The sequence below is a fragment of the Heterodontus francisci genome, chromosome 16 (genome assembly GCF_036365525.1).
Source record: "Heterodontus francisci isolate sHetFra1 chromosome 16, sHetFra1.hap1, whole genome shotgun sequence".
NCBI lineage: Eukaryota > Metazoa > Chordata > Chondrichthyes > Heterodontiformes > Heterodontidae > Heterodontus > Heterodontus francisci.
In genome coordinates, this window is record NC_090386.1 from 20,315,601 (window position 1) to 20,330,666 (window position 15,066).

The 15,066-nt window shown below is 45.5% G+C and overlaps 1 protein-coding gene across 2 annotated transcripts in view; it reads left to right on the forward strand.

The window, feature by feature from the left end:
* The first annotated feature begins 381 nt into the window (after positions 1-381).
* Positions 382-15,066, forward strand: part of pltp (phospholipid transfer protein) — a 698,920-nt gene continuing 684,235 nt past the window's right edge. The window contains exon 1 of one of the 2 annotated variants that reach the window (XM_068048032.1): positions 382-658. In XM_068048032.1, the coding sequence (XP_067904133.1) occupies positions 563-658 (96 nt within the window). In that variant the 5' untranslated portion in view covers positions 382-562. Of the gene's footprint in view, positions 659-773; positions 996-15,066 lie in introns of those variants that run through there. The other variant, XM_068048031.1, reaches the window with a different exon arrangement.

Sequence of the window (15,066 nt, forward strand, 5' to 3'; positions counted from 1 at the left end):
CTCTGGATTGTGCTTGAATTTGATTGGAGCTATACTTTTTGTCATATTCCTCCAGAAGGCATCAGAATGACAGGAGCCTGGGAAATGGGCTTCATTGTTTAAAGAAAGGTTGGAGTGGAAGTTGTTTATGGTGGGACTGCTCACACAGGGGGGTAGTTAAAGCCTGGTCTTTAGGCTAAAGCCACAGCACAATCTGTAACAATTAAATAAATGGAAGCTGGGAACAATTTAAACCAGAAGATCAGCCTTCCAGCAGGAGAAATGGACACAGCAAGAAACTGAAACACTAAAAGCAGCTTCCTGATTAGCAGCTGGGCAGAATCAGCACATTGGAAAAGTCCATGAATCTCATAAAAGGGAAACGTTTCCTCGTTCCCAAACTGACTGTGACAGACCCCAGTGTACAACAACAAGGACAAAGGTTAGACTGGAGCAAGTGATTGAGATCAAAGGGGCCACGTCTGGTTGGTCAGTACATCCTCTTTCTCCTGGAAATCTGGGAACGTCTACTGCCATTTAAACAAGTGGAGAAGAATTTATTTTCAAAGATCAAAATGAGCAAATGCCAGAGGTATTGAGAGCGAGTGTCACCAGATCTGCTCCCCTGCAGGAGAGAGGTTATGTGGGAAGATCCGAAGCCTTGCTGACTGTCACAGAGGTACAATTATCTCCTACATTTATAGAACTGACAGTGCCAACGAGTCGCTAAACTGAGAGAAGCAGGGCAAGCTGGGCTGGGTCCCTTGTCTTTAAATAGCATCAGGAATCAGCATTGATGAGTGTTCATCATGAATCTGGTTTGGTTCAGCCCAGCCCAGCAACAAGGATGGAGGAGGGGCGAGAGAGAGCAGCAGGCACTCACTTCCATTGGCTGTTTACATAGTTTATCATTTCAAGCCCCTTTCAGATACTATTCTATAAGACTGTTACTAGTTGGTGAGTCAGTAACTGGAGGACATAAATTCAAGATCACCAGCAAAAGAATGAAGGGAGAGGTAAGGAGTATTTTCTTTTTGCAGAGGAACATTAGGGCCAGGAGGAGGCAATTCAGCCCCTGAAGCCTGCTCCATCATTCAAGTTGATCATGACTGATCTATACCTCAGGTTGTCAACCTTTCAGGATTGTCCTTGAGTGTCCAGGAATTAAAGATTAATTTCCTGAACACTTCTGTGCACAACCCAGGAGAGAAATCAGAGGGACATCTGAAAGACATGTGTTTTTTATTTCATTTTCTGTGAACATTTTTGTTTATTTAGTATAAAAATATTGAAAATGGGAGCAAAAGCCTGTATAGTCAAGAATTATCCAATCATAAGAGCATAAGAACTAAGAGCAGGAGTAGGCAATTCATCCCCTCGAGCCTGCTCCACCATTCAATACAATCATGGCTGATCTCATCTCGGCCTCAACTCCACTTTCCTGCCCGTTCTCCATAACCCTTCAACCCATTACTAATTAAAAATCTGTCCATCTCCTCCTTAAATTTACTCAATGTCCCGGCATCCACCACACTCTGGGGTAGTGAATTCCACCGATTCATGACCCTTTGAGGGAACTAATTTCTCCTCATCTCTGTTTTAAATCTGCTACCCCTTATCCTAAAACTATGACCTCTCATTCTAGATTGCCCCAGAAGAGGAAACATCCTCTCTATGTCTACTTTGTCAATCCCCTTAATCATCTTATATACCTCAATTAGATCTCCTCTCATTCTTCTAAACTCTAGACAGTAAAGGCCTAAACTGCTCAATCTCTCTTCATAAGACAAACCCCTCATCTATGGAATCAATCTAGTGAACCTCCTCTGAACTGCTTCCAGTGCATCTACATCCCTCCTCAAGTAAGGGGACCAAAACTGTACGCAATACTCCAGGTGCGGTCTCACTAATGCCTTGTACAGTTGCAGCAACACTTCCCTACTTTTATACTCTATTCCCATCGCAATAAATGCCAAAATTCCATGTAACAACGAGTCTGTTTGCCTCCAATCAATGTGAGAGGGCAGGGGGCTGCAAGGACGGTTGTGTCAGGTGACAAATAGTGGAAGTGTGGGGCAGGGCCTGTCAGAGGTGCCATGTCATCTGCGGAAACCTCCTGGAATAGGCCCAGCTAGACTCCAACCTGCAGCTCAATCCCTTTTAACCACCTTTGGCCCATTGATAGCCCATGGTTCACTACACCAACAGAAGAAGGTGGTCAGGATTTGGAATGTCTGACCAGAGAGAGTCAGGGAAACAGAATACATGACAGGATTTAAAAGGGATTTGGATAAAAGTATGAAAACGTAACGGGACTAAGGGAATAGGTCTCCCTGAGAGCAAGCAGAGCATGAATAGCCTCCGCTGTGCTGCATCATTCGATGATTTTCCAGTCTGGGCACAAGTCTCACCAGAATCAGGAAAGAAGTCCTCCAAAACATCGGATGGAAGGTCATGGAGGGGTGTGACAGGAATGGCTTGGTGCTGGCTCATTTCAAATTCACAGATACAAAGTGTTCAGAAAAGATAGGAAAAGAGAAAAAGGGAGGTGGAGTGGCAGTTCTGATTAGAGAAGACATTGTAGCTTTTTAAAAATTCATTCATGGGATGTGGGCGTCACTGGCCAGGCCAGCATTTATTGCCCATCCCTAATTGCCCTTGAGAAGGTGGTGGTGAGCCGCTTTCTTGAACTGCTGCAGTCCATGTGGGGTAGATACACCCACAGTGCTGTTCGGGAGGGAGTTCCAGGATTTTGACCCAGCGACAGTGAAGGAACGGCGATATAGTTCCAAGTCAGGATGGTGTGTGACTTGGAGGGGAACTTGCAGGTGGTGATGTTCCCATGTATCTGCTGCGCTTTTTCTTCTAGCTGGTAGAGTTCACGAGTTTGGAAGCTGCTGTCAAAGAAGCCTTGGTGCATTGCTGCAGTGCATCTTGTAAATGGTACACATTGCTGCCACTGTGCGTCGGTGGTGGAGGGAGTGAATGTGGAGGGGGTGCCAATCAAGCGGGCTGCTTTGTCCTGGATGGTGTCGAGCTTCTTGAGTGTTGTTGGAGCTGCACCCATCCAGGCAAGTGGAGAGTATTCCATCACACTCCTGACTTGTGCCTTGTACAGGCTTTGGGGAGTCAGGAGGTGAGTTACTCGCCGCAGGATTCCTAGCCTCTGACCAGCTCTTGTAACCACGGTATTTATATGGCTACTCCAGTTCAGTTTTTGGTCAATGGTAGCCCTTAGGATGTTCTTAGTGGGGGATTCAGTGATGGTAATGCCATTGAATGTCAAGGGGAGATGGTTAGATTCTCTCTTGTTGGAGATAGTCATTGCTTAGCACTTGTGTGGCACGAATGTTACTTGCCACCTATCAGCCCAATATTGAATATTGTCCAGCAGGTCTTGTTGCATTTCTACATGGACTGCTCCAGTATCTGAGGAGACGTGAATGGTGCTGAACATTGTGCAATCATCAGCGAACATCCCCACTTCTGACCTTATGATTGAAGGAAGGTCATTGATGAAGCAGCTGAAGATGGTTGGGCCTAGGACACTACCCTGAGGAACTCCTGCAGTGATGTCCTGGAGCTCAGATGATTGACCTCCAACAACCACAACCATCTTTCTTTGCGCTAGATATGACTCCAACCAGTGGAGAGTTTTCCCCCTGATTCCCATTGACTTCAGTTTTGCTAGGGCTCCTTGATGCCATACTCGGTCAAATGCTGCCTTGATGTCAAGGGCAGTCACTCTCACCTCACCTCTTGAGTTCAGCTTTTTTGTCCATGTTTGAGCCAAGGCTGTAATGAGGTCAGGTGCTGAGTGGCCCTGGTGGAACCCAAACTGGGCGTCACTGAGCAGTTATTTCCAAGAAAGTGCCGTTTGATGGCACTGTTGATGACACCTTCCATCACTTTACTGATGACTGAGAGTAGGCTGATGGGGCGGTAATTGGCTATGTTGGACTTGTCGTGCTTTTTGTGTACAGGACATTACTGGTCAATTTTCCACATTACCGGGTAGGTGCCAGTGTTGTAGCTGTACTGGAACAGCTTGGCTAGGGGCGTGGCAAGTTCTGGTGCACAGGTCTTCGGTACTATTGCTGGAATATTGTCAGGGCCTTTGCAGTATCCAGTGCCTTCAGTCACTTCTTGATATCACACAGAGTGAATCGAATTGGCTGAAGACTGGCATTTGTGATGCTGGGGACTTCAAGAGGAGACCGAGTATCCCATCAACACCATATTTCCTCCCAAACAACTGGTCGCTGTTAGGAGAGGGTGTTAGATGAAATGTTAGACACCAAACTGCCATGCAGTCTCTCTAATGAGCACCAGCGGGAATTTTAAGTTGCAATTAAGTTTAACGAACCTCTGCCTGAGTAAAAACTTCAACTCCTTTACCAAGATGGACTATTGAGATAAACGCAGGTTAAACTAATGTTTCAGCTCAAGACTCCTTCTCAGACACCTATTTATTGCCTAAAGTATTTGGTAAAAATTGACTCCTCTGGATTTCAAATATCTGACCATTCAAATTTAAAAACAGAACTTTGGGCAGTACAGTGGCACAGTGGTTAGCACCGCAGCCTCACAGCTCCAGCGACCCGTGTTCGATTCTGGGTACTGCCTATGCCGAGTTTGCAAGTTCTCCCTGTGACCACCGAGTGCTCAGGTTTCCTCCCACAGCCAAAGACTTGCAGGTTGATAGGTAAATTGGCCAATTGTAAATTGCCCTAGTGTAGGTAGTGGTAGGAGAATTGAGGGAAGGTGGGGATGTGATAGGGAATATGGGATTAATGTAGGATTAGTATAAATGGGTGGTTGATGGTTGGCACAGACTCGGTGGGCTGAAGGGTCTGTTTCAGTGGTGTATCTCTCTATGACTCTATAACTTGTCAGTAACATATGAATGTGGATTAGGGCTTGTGTGGATGTTAAACATGAACTAATTGGGACAAAAGACCAGACTGTATCATTCTACATGGCTGATGTTAACTCTATATTGGGTGTTACTAAAACCTCAACCCTCAAAAGAACCTAGAGAGTTACTGAAAGCAGTGCTTCTGGTGAAAGGAGGCATATCAAACACCTCCATTCAGTTTGAGGTTGAGAAGTGTGGGTCTAAGACTAGTAACTTAAATAAAGGCAATTACAAGGATAGGAAGACAGAGTTGGCTAAAGTGAACTTGGAAAATTGATTAAGAGGAAGGACAGTCAAGAAGCAGTGGCAGACATTTAAGGAGATATATCATAAGTTTCAGCAAAGATATGTTTCTTAAAGAAAGAAAGACTCTGAGAAGGATGAATTGTCCATGGCTAACTAAGGAAGTTAAGGATAGTATCAAATTGAAAGAAAAAATGCACAATACCTTGAAGATTAGTGGTAAATCAGAAGATTGGGCAGGTTTTAAAAACCAGCAAAGAATGACTATAAAAATAAGGAGGGAGAAATTAGAGTAAGAGAGAAAGCTAGCTAGAAATATAAAACCAGATAGTAAGAGTTTCTATAAGTATTTAAAAAGGAAAAGAGCAGCTAAAGTGAGTGTTGGTCTGTTAGAGAGTGAGACTGCGGAATTAATAATGGGAAACAGTGAAATGGTAGAAGCATGTAGAAGACACAAAAAACATTCCAAGAATATTTGAAAATAAAGAAGTAAAACGGAGGGAGGAACTTAAAACTATCACAATCACGAGAGAAAAGGTACTGGGAAAACTATTCGAACTAAAGGCTGACTAGTCCCCTGGACCTGATGGCCTGCAGCTGAGGATCTTAAAGGAAGTGGCTGCAGAGACAGTAAATTCCCTAAATTCTGGAAAGCTCCCAGCAGATTGCAAAATCACAAATATAACACCTCTATTCAAGAAAGAAGAGAGACAGCAAGTGTAGTGAAAGGGTTAATGTTTGGGACAGTGTGAGTAATACCTCCCGCTACGATGATGGAAGAGATCATATGTGAAAGAGACAGGAGCAGAAGCAGCATGGGCATCAGAGGAGTTAAACATGTTTAAGTAATGTAATAAATAGTTGTTGTTAAACCTTATTGAAAATTGGTCACTGCTGGGACTACACCCAGCTTCAGGAATGGGATGAAAGACGGCCCCGGAAGTAAGGTAGGTCCTGCTCCAGCGAGGCAATGGGGGTCGGTTAGGGGGGCGTGTTGTGCGTGGGGCCGGTTGGGGCTTCGGGGTCGGCCCTCCATGGGGCACAGGGGGCCTGATCAGCAGGGTCCCCCCCCCCCACCCCCCCAACCCCCCAGCCTGCAAGAAGGCCGCATAGTTTCATCAGGCTGGCTTTATGAGGCCTCAGCCGCCCACCTGCAAAGCACAAAATCCCCTTGGTGGTGGGCGGAGGCCCTTAAGTGGCAGTTAATTGGCCACTTAAGTGCCTTGATTGGCCTGGGGCGGGTGGGCCATTTCTCACTGCATTTGCAGCGGAGGCAGGAGCAGGTCCGGAAGGACCCTCCCGCAGCCTCCCACTCCATTTTACACCACCCCCACCCCCACCCCCAACCCCAACCCACCACCAGCCCGCTCTTTGGGGTGCATAAAATTCTGTCCTATGACTCTAATTTGGTTATAATACACAAATGGGGGCAACAACTACAGGCTACATGTCTCCTGAGATGTCCCTTTCCTGTCACTGACCCCACCAAAGTTCACGGAGTAAGGGAGAGTCCAGGATTGGCTAAGGGTGCTCCTATGGCACAGTCCCACAAAAATCTGGTCTCAGTGCCGGGGACTGCGAGCAGGGTGTGTGTTGAGAACCCCCGGGGCTCCATGACAAATGGACCTGTGTTATAACTGTGGGATATAAGATTGCAGGGCAGATGCTTGTGACTCCAGGCTGAGGTCATTGTCTGGGTCACATCTGTCCCGGAGAACACAAGAACACAAGGAAAAAGGAGCACCAGTAGGCCATTCGGCCCCTGGAGCCTGCTCTGCCATTCGATAAGATCATGGCTGATCTGATTATGGCCTCAACTCGACTTTCCTGTCTGCCCCCATAACCTTTGACTCCCTTGTCGATCAAAAATCTAACTCAGCTGTGAATATATTCAATGACCCAGCCTCCACTTCTCTCTGGGGAAGAGAATTCCACAGACTACCGACCCTCTGAGAGAAAAACTTCCTCCGCATCTCAGTCTCAAATGGGAGACCCCTAATTTCTAACTGTGTCCCCTAGTTCTAGACTCCCCCACAAGGGGAAACATCCTCTCACCATCCACCCTGTCAAGTCCCCTGAAGATCATATGTGTTTCATAAGATCGCCTCTCATTTTCCTAAACTTCATTGGGGATAGGCCTAACCTGAACAATCGTTCTTCATAAGATAACCCCTTCATCCCAGGAATCAGTCGAGTGAACCTTCTAGAACTGCTTCTATGCAATTATATAATAAAAGCAAAATACTGCAGATGCTGGAAATCTGAAATAAAAACAAGAAATGCTGGAAATACTCAGCAGGTCTGGCAGCATCTGTGGAGACAGAAGCAGAGTTAACATTTCAGGTCAGTGACCCTTCATCAGAACAGGCAAATGTTAGAAATGTGATAGATTTTAAGCAAGTAAAGCGGGGTGGGGCAAGAGATAACAAAGGAGAAGGTGTTGATAGGACAAGGTCACAGAGAATAACCGACCAGAAGGTCATGGAACAAAGGCAAATGGTATGTTAATGGTGTGCTGAAAGACAAAGCGTTAGTACAGAGAGGGTGTTAATTGACAGAAAAATGAACAGGCCTGGCTCCAAGCACAAACATGAAAAAAACAGTAGGTAGGCACAGAAAAAACAAACTAAAATAAAACAAACAAATAAAAAATAAAAATGAAAAAAGAAAAATAACTAAAAATAAAAATAAAAAGGGGGACCCGTCATGCTCTGAAATTATTTAACTCAATGTTCAGTCCGGCATGAGAGTGTTGAAATGGTCAGCAACCGGAAGCTCGGGGGCATGCTTTCGGACTGAGTGGAGGTGTTCCGCAAAGCGATCACCCAATCTATAATCTATGCAATTATATGCTTTCTTAAGTTAGGTGACCAAAACTGTACACAGTAATCCAGATGCGGTCTAACGAAAGTCCTGTACAGCTGTAGCAACACTTCCCTACTTTTATACATGATTGCCCTTATAATAAACGCCAACATTCCATTTGTATTTGCATACCAACCTTTTGTGATTCATGTACAAGGACACCCAGATCCCTCTGTACTATAGAGTTCTGCAGTCTCTCTTCATTCAAATAATATACTGTTTTTCTATTCTTCCTGCCGAAGTGGACAAGTTTACATTTTCCTACAATATACAACATCTGCTCAATTTTTGCCCACTCACTTAACCTATCTAAATCCCTTTGTAGATTCTTTATGTCCTCTTGACAGCTTACTTTCCTACCTACCTTTATGTCATCACATACAAGTCATTGATAGAGATTGTAAATAGTTGAGGCCCCAGCACTGATCCCTGTGGCACTCCACTAGTAACAGCTTGCCAACCTGAAAATGACCCATTTTATCCCTACTGTCTTCTTCCTGTTAGTTAACTAGTCCTTTATCCATGCTAATGTGTTACCCCCTACACCATGCACTCTTATTTTGTGCAGTAACCTTTGATGTGGCACCTTATCAAATGCCTTTTGGAAATCCAAGTACACCACATCGACAAGTTCCCCTTTATCCATCCTGCTTGTTACTTCCTCAAAGAACTCTAATAAATTAGTCAAACACTATTTCCCTTTCACTAAACAATGCTGGTTCTGCCTGATTGTATTGTGATTTTCTAAATGTCCTGCTATTACTTCCTGAATAATAGATTTCACCATTTTCCCGATGACAGATGTTAGGCTAACTGGCCTATTGTTTCCTGCTTTCTGTTGTATGTTTGGTTACATAATAAGGAACTATATACACTTTACTTAAACATGTCTAACTCCTCTGATGCCCATGCTGTTTCTTCTCCTGTCTCTTTCACATGTGATCTCTTCCATCATCGTAGTGGGAGGTATTACTCACACTGTCATTAACTCTTTCACTACACTTTCTGTCTCTCTTCTTTCTTGAATAGAGGTGTTATATTTGTGATTTTTCAATCCGCTGGGAGCTTTCCATAATTTAGGGAATTTACTGTCTCTGCAGCCACTTCCTTTAAGACCCTCAGATGCAGGCCATCAGGTCCAGGGGACTAGTCAGCCTTTAGTTCGAATAGTTTTCCCAGTATATTTTCCCTAGTGATTGTGATAGTTTTACGTTCCTCCCTCCCTTTTACTTTTTTATTTTCAAGTATTCTTGGAATGTTTTTTGTGTCTTCTACAGTGAAGACGGACACAAAATAACTGTTCAACGCTTCTACCATTTCATTGTTTCCCATTATTAATTCCGCAGTCTCACCCTCGAACAGACCAACACTCACTTTAGCTGCTCTTTTCCTTTTTAAATACTTATAGAAACTCTTACTATCTGGTTTTATATTTCTAGCTAGCTTTCTTTCTTACTCTCCACTGGTTGGGGTCACACCTAGCACAAAGGAAGACTGTTGTGGTTGTTGGAGGTCAATCCTCTCAGTTCTAGGACATCACTGCAGGAGTTCCTCAGGGTCGTGTCCTAGGCCCAACCATCTTCAGCTGCTTCATCAATGACCTTCCTTCAATCATAAGGTCAGAATTGGGGATGTTCGCTGACGATTGCACAATGTTCAGCAACATTTGCAAATCTTCAGATATTGAAGCAGTCCATGTACAAATGCAACAAGACCTGGACAATATCTAGGCTTGGGCTGATAAGTGGCAAGTAACATTTGCGCCACACAAGTGCCAGGCAATGACCATCTCCAACTGAGAGAATCTAGCCATCTCCCCTTGGCATTCAATGGCATTACCATCACTGAATCCCCCACTATCAACATCCTAGGGGTTAACATTGACCAGAAACTGAACTGGAGTAGCCATATAAATACCATGGCTACAAGAGCAGGTCAGAGGCTAGGAATCCTGCAGCGAGTAACTCACCTCCTGACTCCCCAACGCCTGTCCACCATCTACAAGGCACAAATCAGGAGTGTGATGGAATACTCTCCACTTGCCTGGATGGGTGCAGCTCCAACAACACTCAAGAAGCTCCACACCATCCAGGACAAAGCAGCCTGCTTGATCAGCACCCCATCCATAAACATTTACTCCCTCCACCACCGATGCACAGTGGCTGGGGTATCTACCATCTACAAGATGCACTGCAGCAACGCACCAAGGCTCCTTAGACAGCACCTTCCAAACCCGCAACCTCTACCAACTAGAAGGACAAGGGCAGCAAATGCATGGGAACACCACCACCTGCAAGTTCCCCTCCAAGTCACCATCCTGACTTGGAACTATATCACCGTTCCTTCACTGTCGCTGGGTCAAAATCCTAGAACTCCCTTCCTAACAGCACTGTGGGTGTACCTACTCCACATGGACTGCAGCAGTTCAAGAAGGCAGCTCACCACCACCTTCTCAAGGGCAATTAATGATGGGCAATAAATGCTGGGCTGGCCAGCGACGCCCACATCCCATGTCTGAATAAAAAAAAGTACTCATCATTTCCTGTTGCTGCAGCTGTGAATAGGATTTCTGAAACACATCAGGAGAGTTTCCGGGAGACATTGTTAAGACCTCATCAACACTCGAGCAACATATATTCTGGAGATTCTCTGACAACGTCACCTAAAAAGAGTGAGTGTTGTGCTACTCTACCTTATTGGACACCTTATGGGAGTTGCCAGGATTCAGGGAGTGTTTAGCTATTGACATCTTGCTAGGGAATCTCTTGTTCTGGATGAGGAATGGGAGGAGGAACGAGTCCAGGCAGAGCAGCACCAGCTGCTGCAGGAGAGTGGGACATGAAAAGAAGGTGGATTCCTTCCCTCCTGCAATACAGGACATCCCTCCTCCTCTGAATCTCCCCCTCCAGTGCCCCATTCGAGAACCTGTGTGCCCTTTCACCTGATCCTTTAGCAATCTTGTAGCTTTCACTGTGTGTCAGCCAGAGCACTCCACACCCTCAGTGGAATTCGGTGCAAGGAGCCCACATATACTGCTCTAACTGTGTCTAATCAGCACTTTAATTAAATCTGTATGTGTAGGTTAGTGCCTGCAGGCAAGTTCAAATTATCAGACCCATTAATTCACCCAAGAACTGTGTGCTAGATCCGGACTTAGTAACCCAGCTGCTGCTTTCACTCTTTAGCCAAAACCACCCACAGGAAGTTCCAGTAACTCATCTCTGAAGCATGAAAATGGCCATAGTGCTTAAAATAAGGAATAAACCAGGAGTGAAATAAAAGCAAAATACTGCAGATGCTGGAAATTTGAAATAAAAACAGGAAGTGCTGGAAATACTCAGCATGTCTGGCAGCATCTGTGCAGAGAGAAACAGAGAAAACGTTTCAGGTCAGTGACCCTTCATCAGAACTGGAGATTCTGGAATAAACCTGGTGATTTTTTGAAAGAAATAGTTTGAAAGGAAAGTTAGTTTGAAATTTCTATGAAGCAGTTTAGTTCAACATAGACTCCTAGAATGGGAAGGAATTCAAAATTAAACAGTATATTTTTAAAGGTTAGAGTTATGGGTTATTATTGTTCCCTCTCAAGGTTGGACTATAACCCCTACTCTATGTTTATACCTGTGTTATAATTTGCTTTTTTTGCGAAATAAATGGACTCAATGGTTTTACAGTTGAAGTGAGCACTGAAGCTGTGATGTTCACTGTGGTCACTGGCAATGGGAGAGATGGTGTGGAGGGACAGCAGGTAGAGACCACTGACAGGCAGGGTTTCTTGATCATTTTTACCTAGATCTCAAGGCTTGGACAAGCCTATGGGAGTTGCCACTCACCCTGGAGAGTGACCTAAGATCAGACAGCCCAAACAACATAGAGTAGAAAGGGCAAAAAAATACAACAAGGGTGCAGGAAATGGGAGGTAGTAGATTTGCTGCTAGTTCCTAATTTGTGGAAACCTCCATCTTACTCATCCTGTTTCTCCAATTCACTAACTGCTGGCCAAGCAGATAGGGGATCCCTTCACCAGGTTACTGACAGTGATATATGGCACTGCGAATCACAACATGGGGATATCTTGCCAGTTCTCTTCCTCTAGTTATGCTATAGGTCCACCACATCAAAGGATGTCAGCACATTCACATCAATCTCTCCCTTCACACTCCCTCCCTGCCAGGCACCAAGCTCTTGCATATAAAAAACAAGAAATTAGAGTATCTGATTAGAGTCAGGAGGTAGCTGAGTAACAAAGGAACTATATCCCAGCAGCAGAGGAATGGCACCCTGGAAATGGTGGAACTGTAGCCCAGTAGCAGTGGAATTGTACCCCGGCAGTGGTAGAACTGTACCCTGGCAATAGCGGAACTGTACCCTGGCAATGGTGGAACTGTACCCCAGTAGCAGTGGAATTGTACCCCGGCAGTGGTGGAACTGTACCCTGGCAGTGGTGGAACTGTAGCCTGGCAATGGTGGAACTGTACCCCAGTAGCAGTGGAATTGTACCCCGGCAGTGGTGGAACTGTACCCTGGCAGTGGTGGAACTGTAGCCTGGCAATGGTGGAACTGTGCCCCAGTAGCAGTGGAATTGTACCCCGGCAGTGGTGGAACTGTACCCTGGCAGTGGTGGAACTGTACCCCGGCAGTGGTGGAACTGTACCCCAGTAGCAGTGGAATTGTACCCCGGCAGTGGTGGAACTGTACCCTGGCAGTGGTGGAACTGTAGCCTGGCAATGGCAGAACTGTACCCCAGTAGCAGTGGAATTGTACCCCAGCAGTGGTGGAACTGTACCCTGGCAATGGCAGAACTGTACCCCAGTAGCAGTGGAATTGTACCCTGGCAGTGGTGGAACTGTAGCCTGGCAATGGTGGAACTGTGCCCCAGTAGCAGTGGAATTGTACCCCAGCAGTGGTGGAACTGTACGCTGGCAGTGGTGGAACTGTAGCCTGGCAATGGCAGAACTGTACCCTGGCAATGGCGGAACTGTACCCCAGTAGCAGTGGAATTGTACCCCAGCAGTGGTGGAACTGTACACTGGCAGTGGTGGAACTGTAGCCTGGCAATGGTGGAACTGTACCCTGGCAATGGCGGAATGGTAGCCTGGCAATGGTGGAACTGTACTTGGCAATGGTGGAACTGTACCCCAACAGCGGTTGAACTGTACCCTGGTAGCAGTGGAACTCAAACTCAGTAAACCTGGATCTGTATCCCAGTAACAGTGGAACTGTACTCCAGTAAATGTGGAACTGTACCCCAGTAAGAATGGAACTGTATCCTATTAACAAAGGATCTGTATCCCAGTAAACCTGGAACTGCACCTCAGTAACACAGAAACTGTATCCCAGTAACAGTGGATCTGCACCCCAGTAAAGGTGGAACTGTACCCCAGTAAAGTTTAGTTTAGAGATACAACACTGAAACAGGCCCTTCGGCCCACCGAGTCTGTGCCGACCATCAACCACCCATTTATACTAATCCTACACTAATCCCATATTCCTACCACATCCCCACCTGTCCCTATATTTCCCTACCACCTACCTATACTAGGGGCAATTTATAATGGCCAATTCACCTATCAACCTGCAAGTCTTTGGCATGTGGGAGGAAACTGGAGCACCCGGAGGAAACCCACGCAGACACAGGGAGAACTTGCAAACTCCACACAGGCAGTACCCAGAATTGAACCCGGGTCGCTGGAGCTGTGAGGTTGCGGTGCTAACCACTGCGCCACTGTGCTGCCCAAGAACCTGCAACTGTACCCCAGTAACAATGGAAGTGTATCCCAGTTACTTTGGAAGAGTACCCCAGTAAAGGCGGAACTGTACTTGAACAACAATGGTAATGTACCCCAGTTACAGTGGAAATGTATCCCAGTAAAGTTGGAACTGAATCCCAGTAAAAATGGAACTGAATCCCAGGAAGAGTAGAACTGCATCCAAGTAACAGTGGAACATAGCCCAGTAATCCTGGAACTGTACCCTCGTAACAGTGAAACTTTATCCCAGTAACAATGAATCTGTATCCCAGTAACAGTAGAACTGTAGCCCCGTAACAGTGGAATGTACCCCAGTAAACCTAGAACTGTATCCCAGTTACAATGAAATTGTATCCAGTAACAATGGATCTGTACCCCAGTAACAATGGAACTGTACCCCATTAATCCTGGAACTGTACCCCAGTAACAGTAAAACTTTATCCCAGTAAAGCTGGAACTGTATCCCAGTAACAGTGAAACTTTATCCCAGTAAAGCTGGAACTGTATCCCAGTAACAGTGAAACTGTACCCCAGTAAACCTGGAACTGTATCCCAGTAACAGTGGAACTGAACCCCAGTAAACCTGGAACTGTATCCCAGTAACAGAGAAACTGTACCCCAGTAAACCTGGAACTGTATCCCAGTAACAGTGAAACTGTACCCCAGTAAAACTGGAACTGTATCCCAGTAACAGAGAAACTGTACCCCAGTAAACCTGGAACTGTACCCCAGTAACAGTGAAACTGTACCCCAGTAAAACTGGAACTGTATCCAGTAACAGAGAAACTGTACCCCAGTAAACCTGGAACTGTATCCCAGTAACAGTGAAACTGTACCCCAGTAAAACTGGAACTGTATCCCAGTAACAGAGAAACTGTACCCCAGTAAACCTGGAACTGTACCCCAGTAACAGTAAAACTTTATCCCAGTAAAGCTGGAACTGTATCCCAGTAACAGTGAAACTTTATCCCAGTAAAGCTGGAACTGTATCCCAGTAACAGTGGAACTGAACCCCAGTAAACCTGGAACTGTATCCCAGTAAAAGTAGAACTGTACCCCAGTAAACCAGGAACTGTATCCCAGTAACAGTGGAACTGAACCCCAGTAAACCTGGAACTGTATCCCAGTAACAGTGAAACTGTACCCCAGTAAACCTGGAACTGTATCCCGATAACAGAGAAACTGTACCCCAGTAAACCTGGAACTGTATCCCAGTAAAAGTAGAACTGTACCCCAGTAAAGGTGGAACTGTACCCCAGTAACAGTGGAACTGTATCCCAGTAACAGTGGAAATGTACACCAGTAACATTG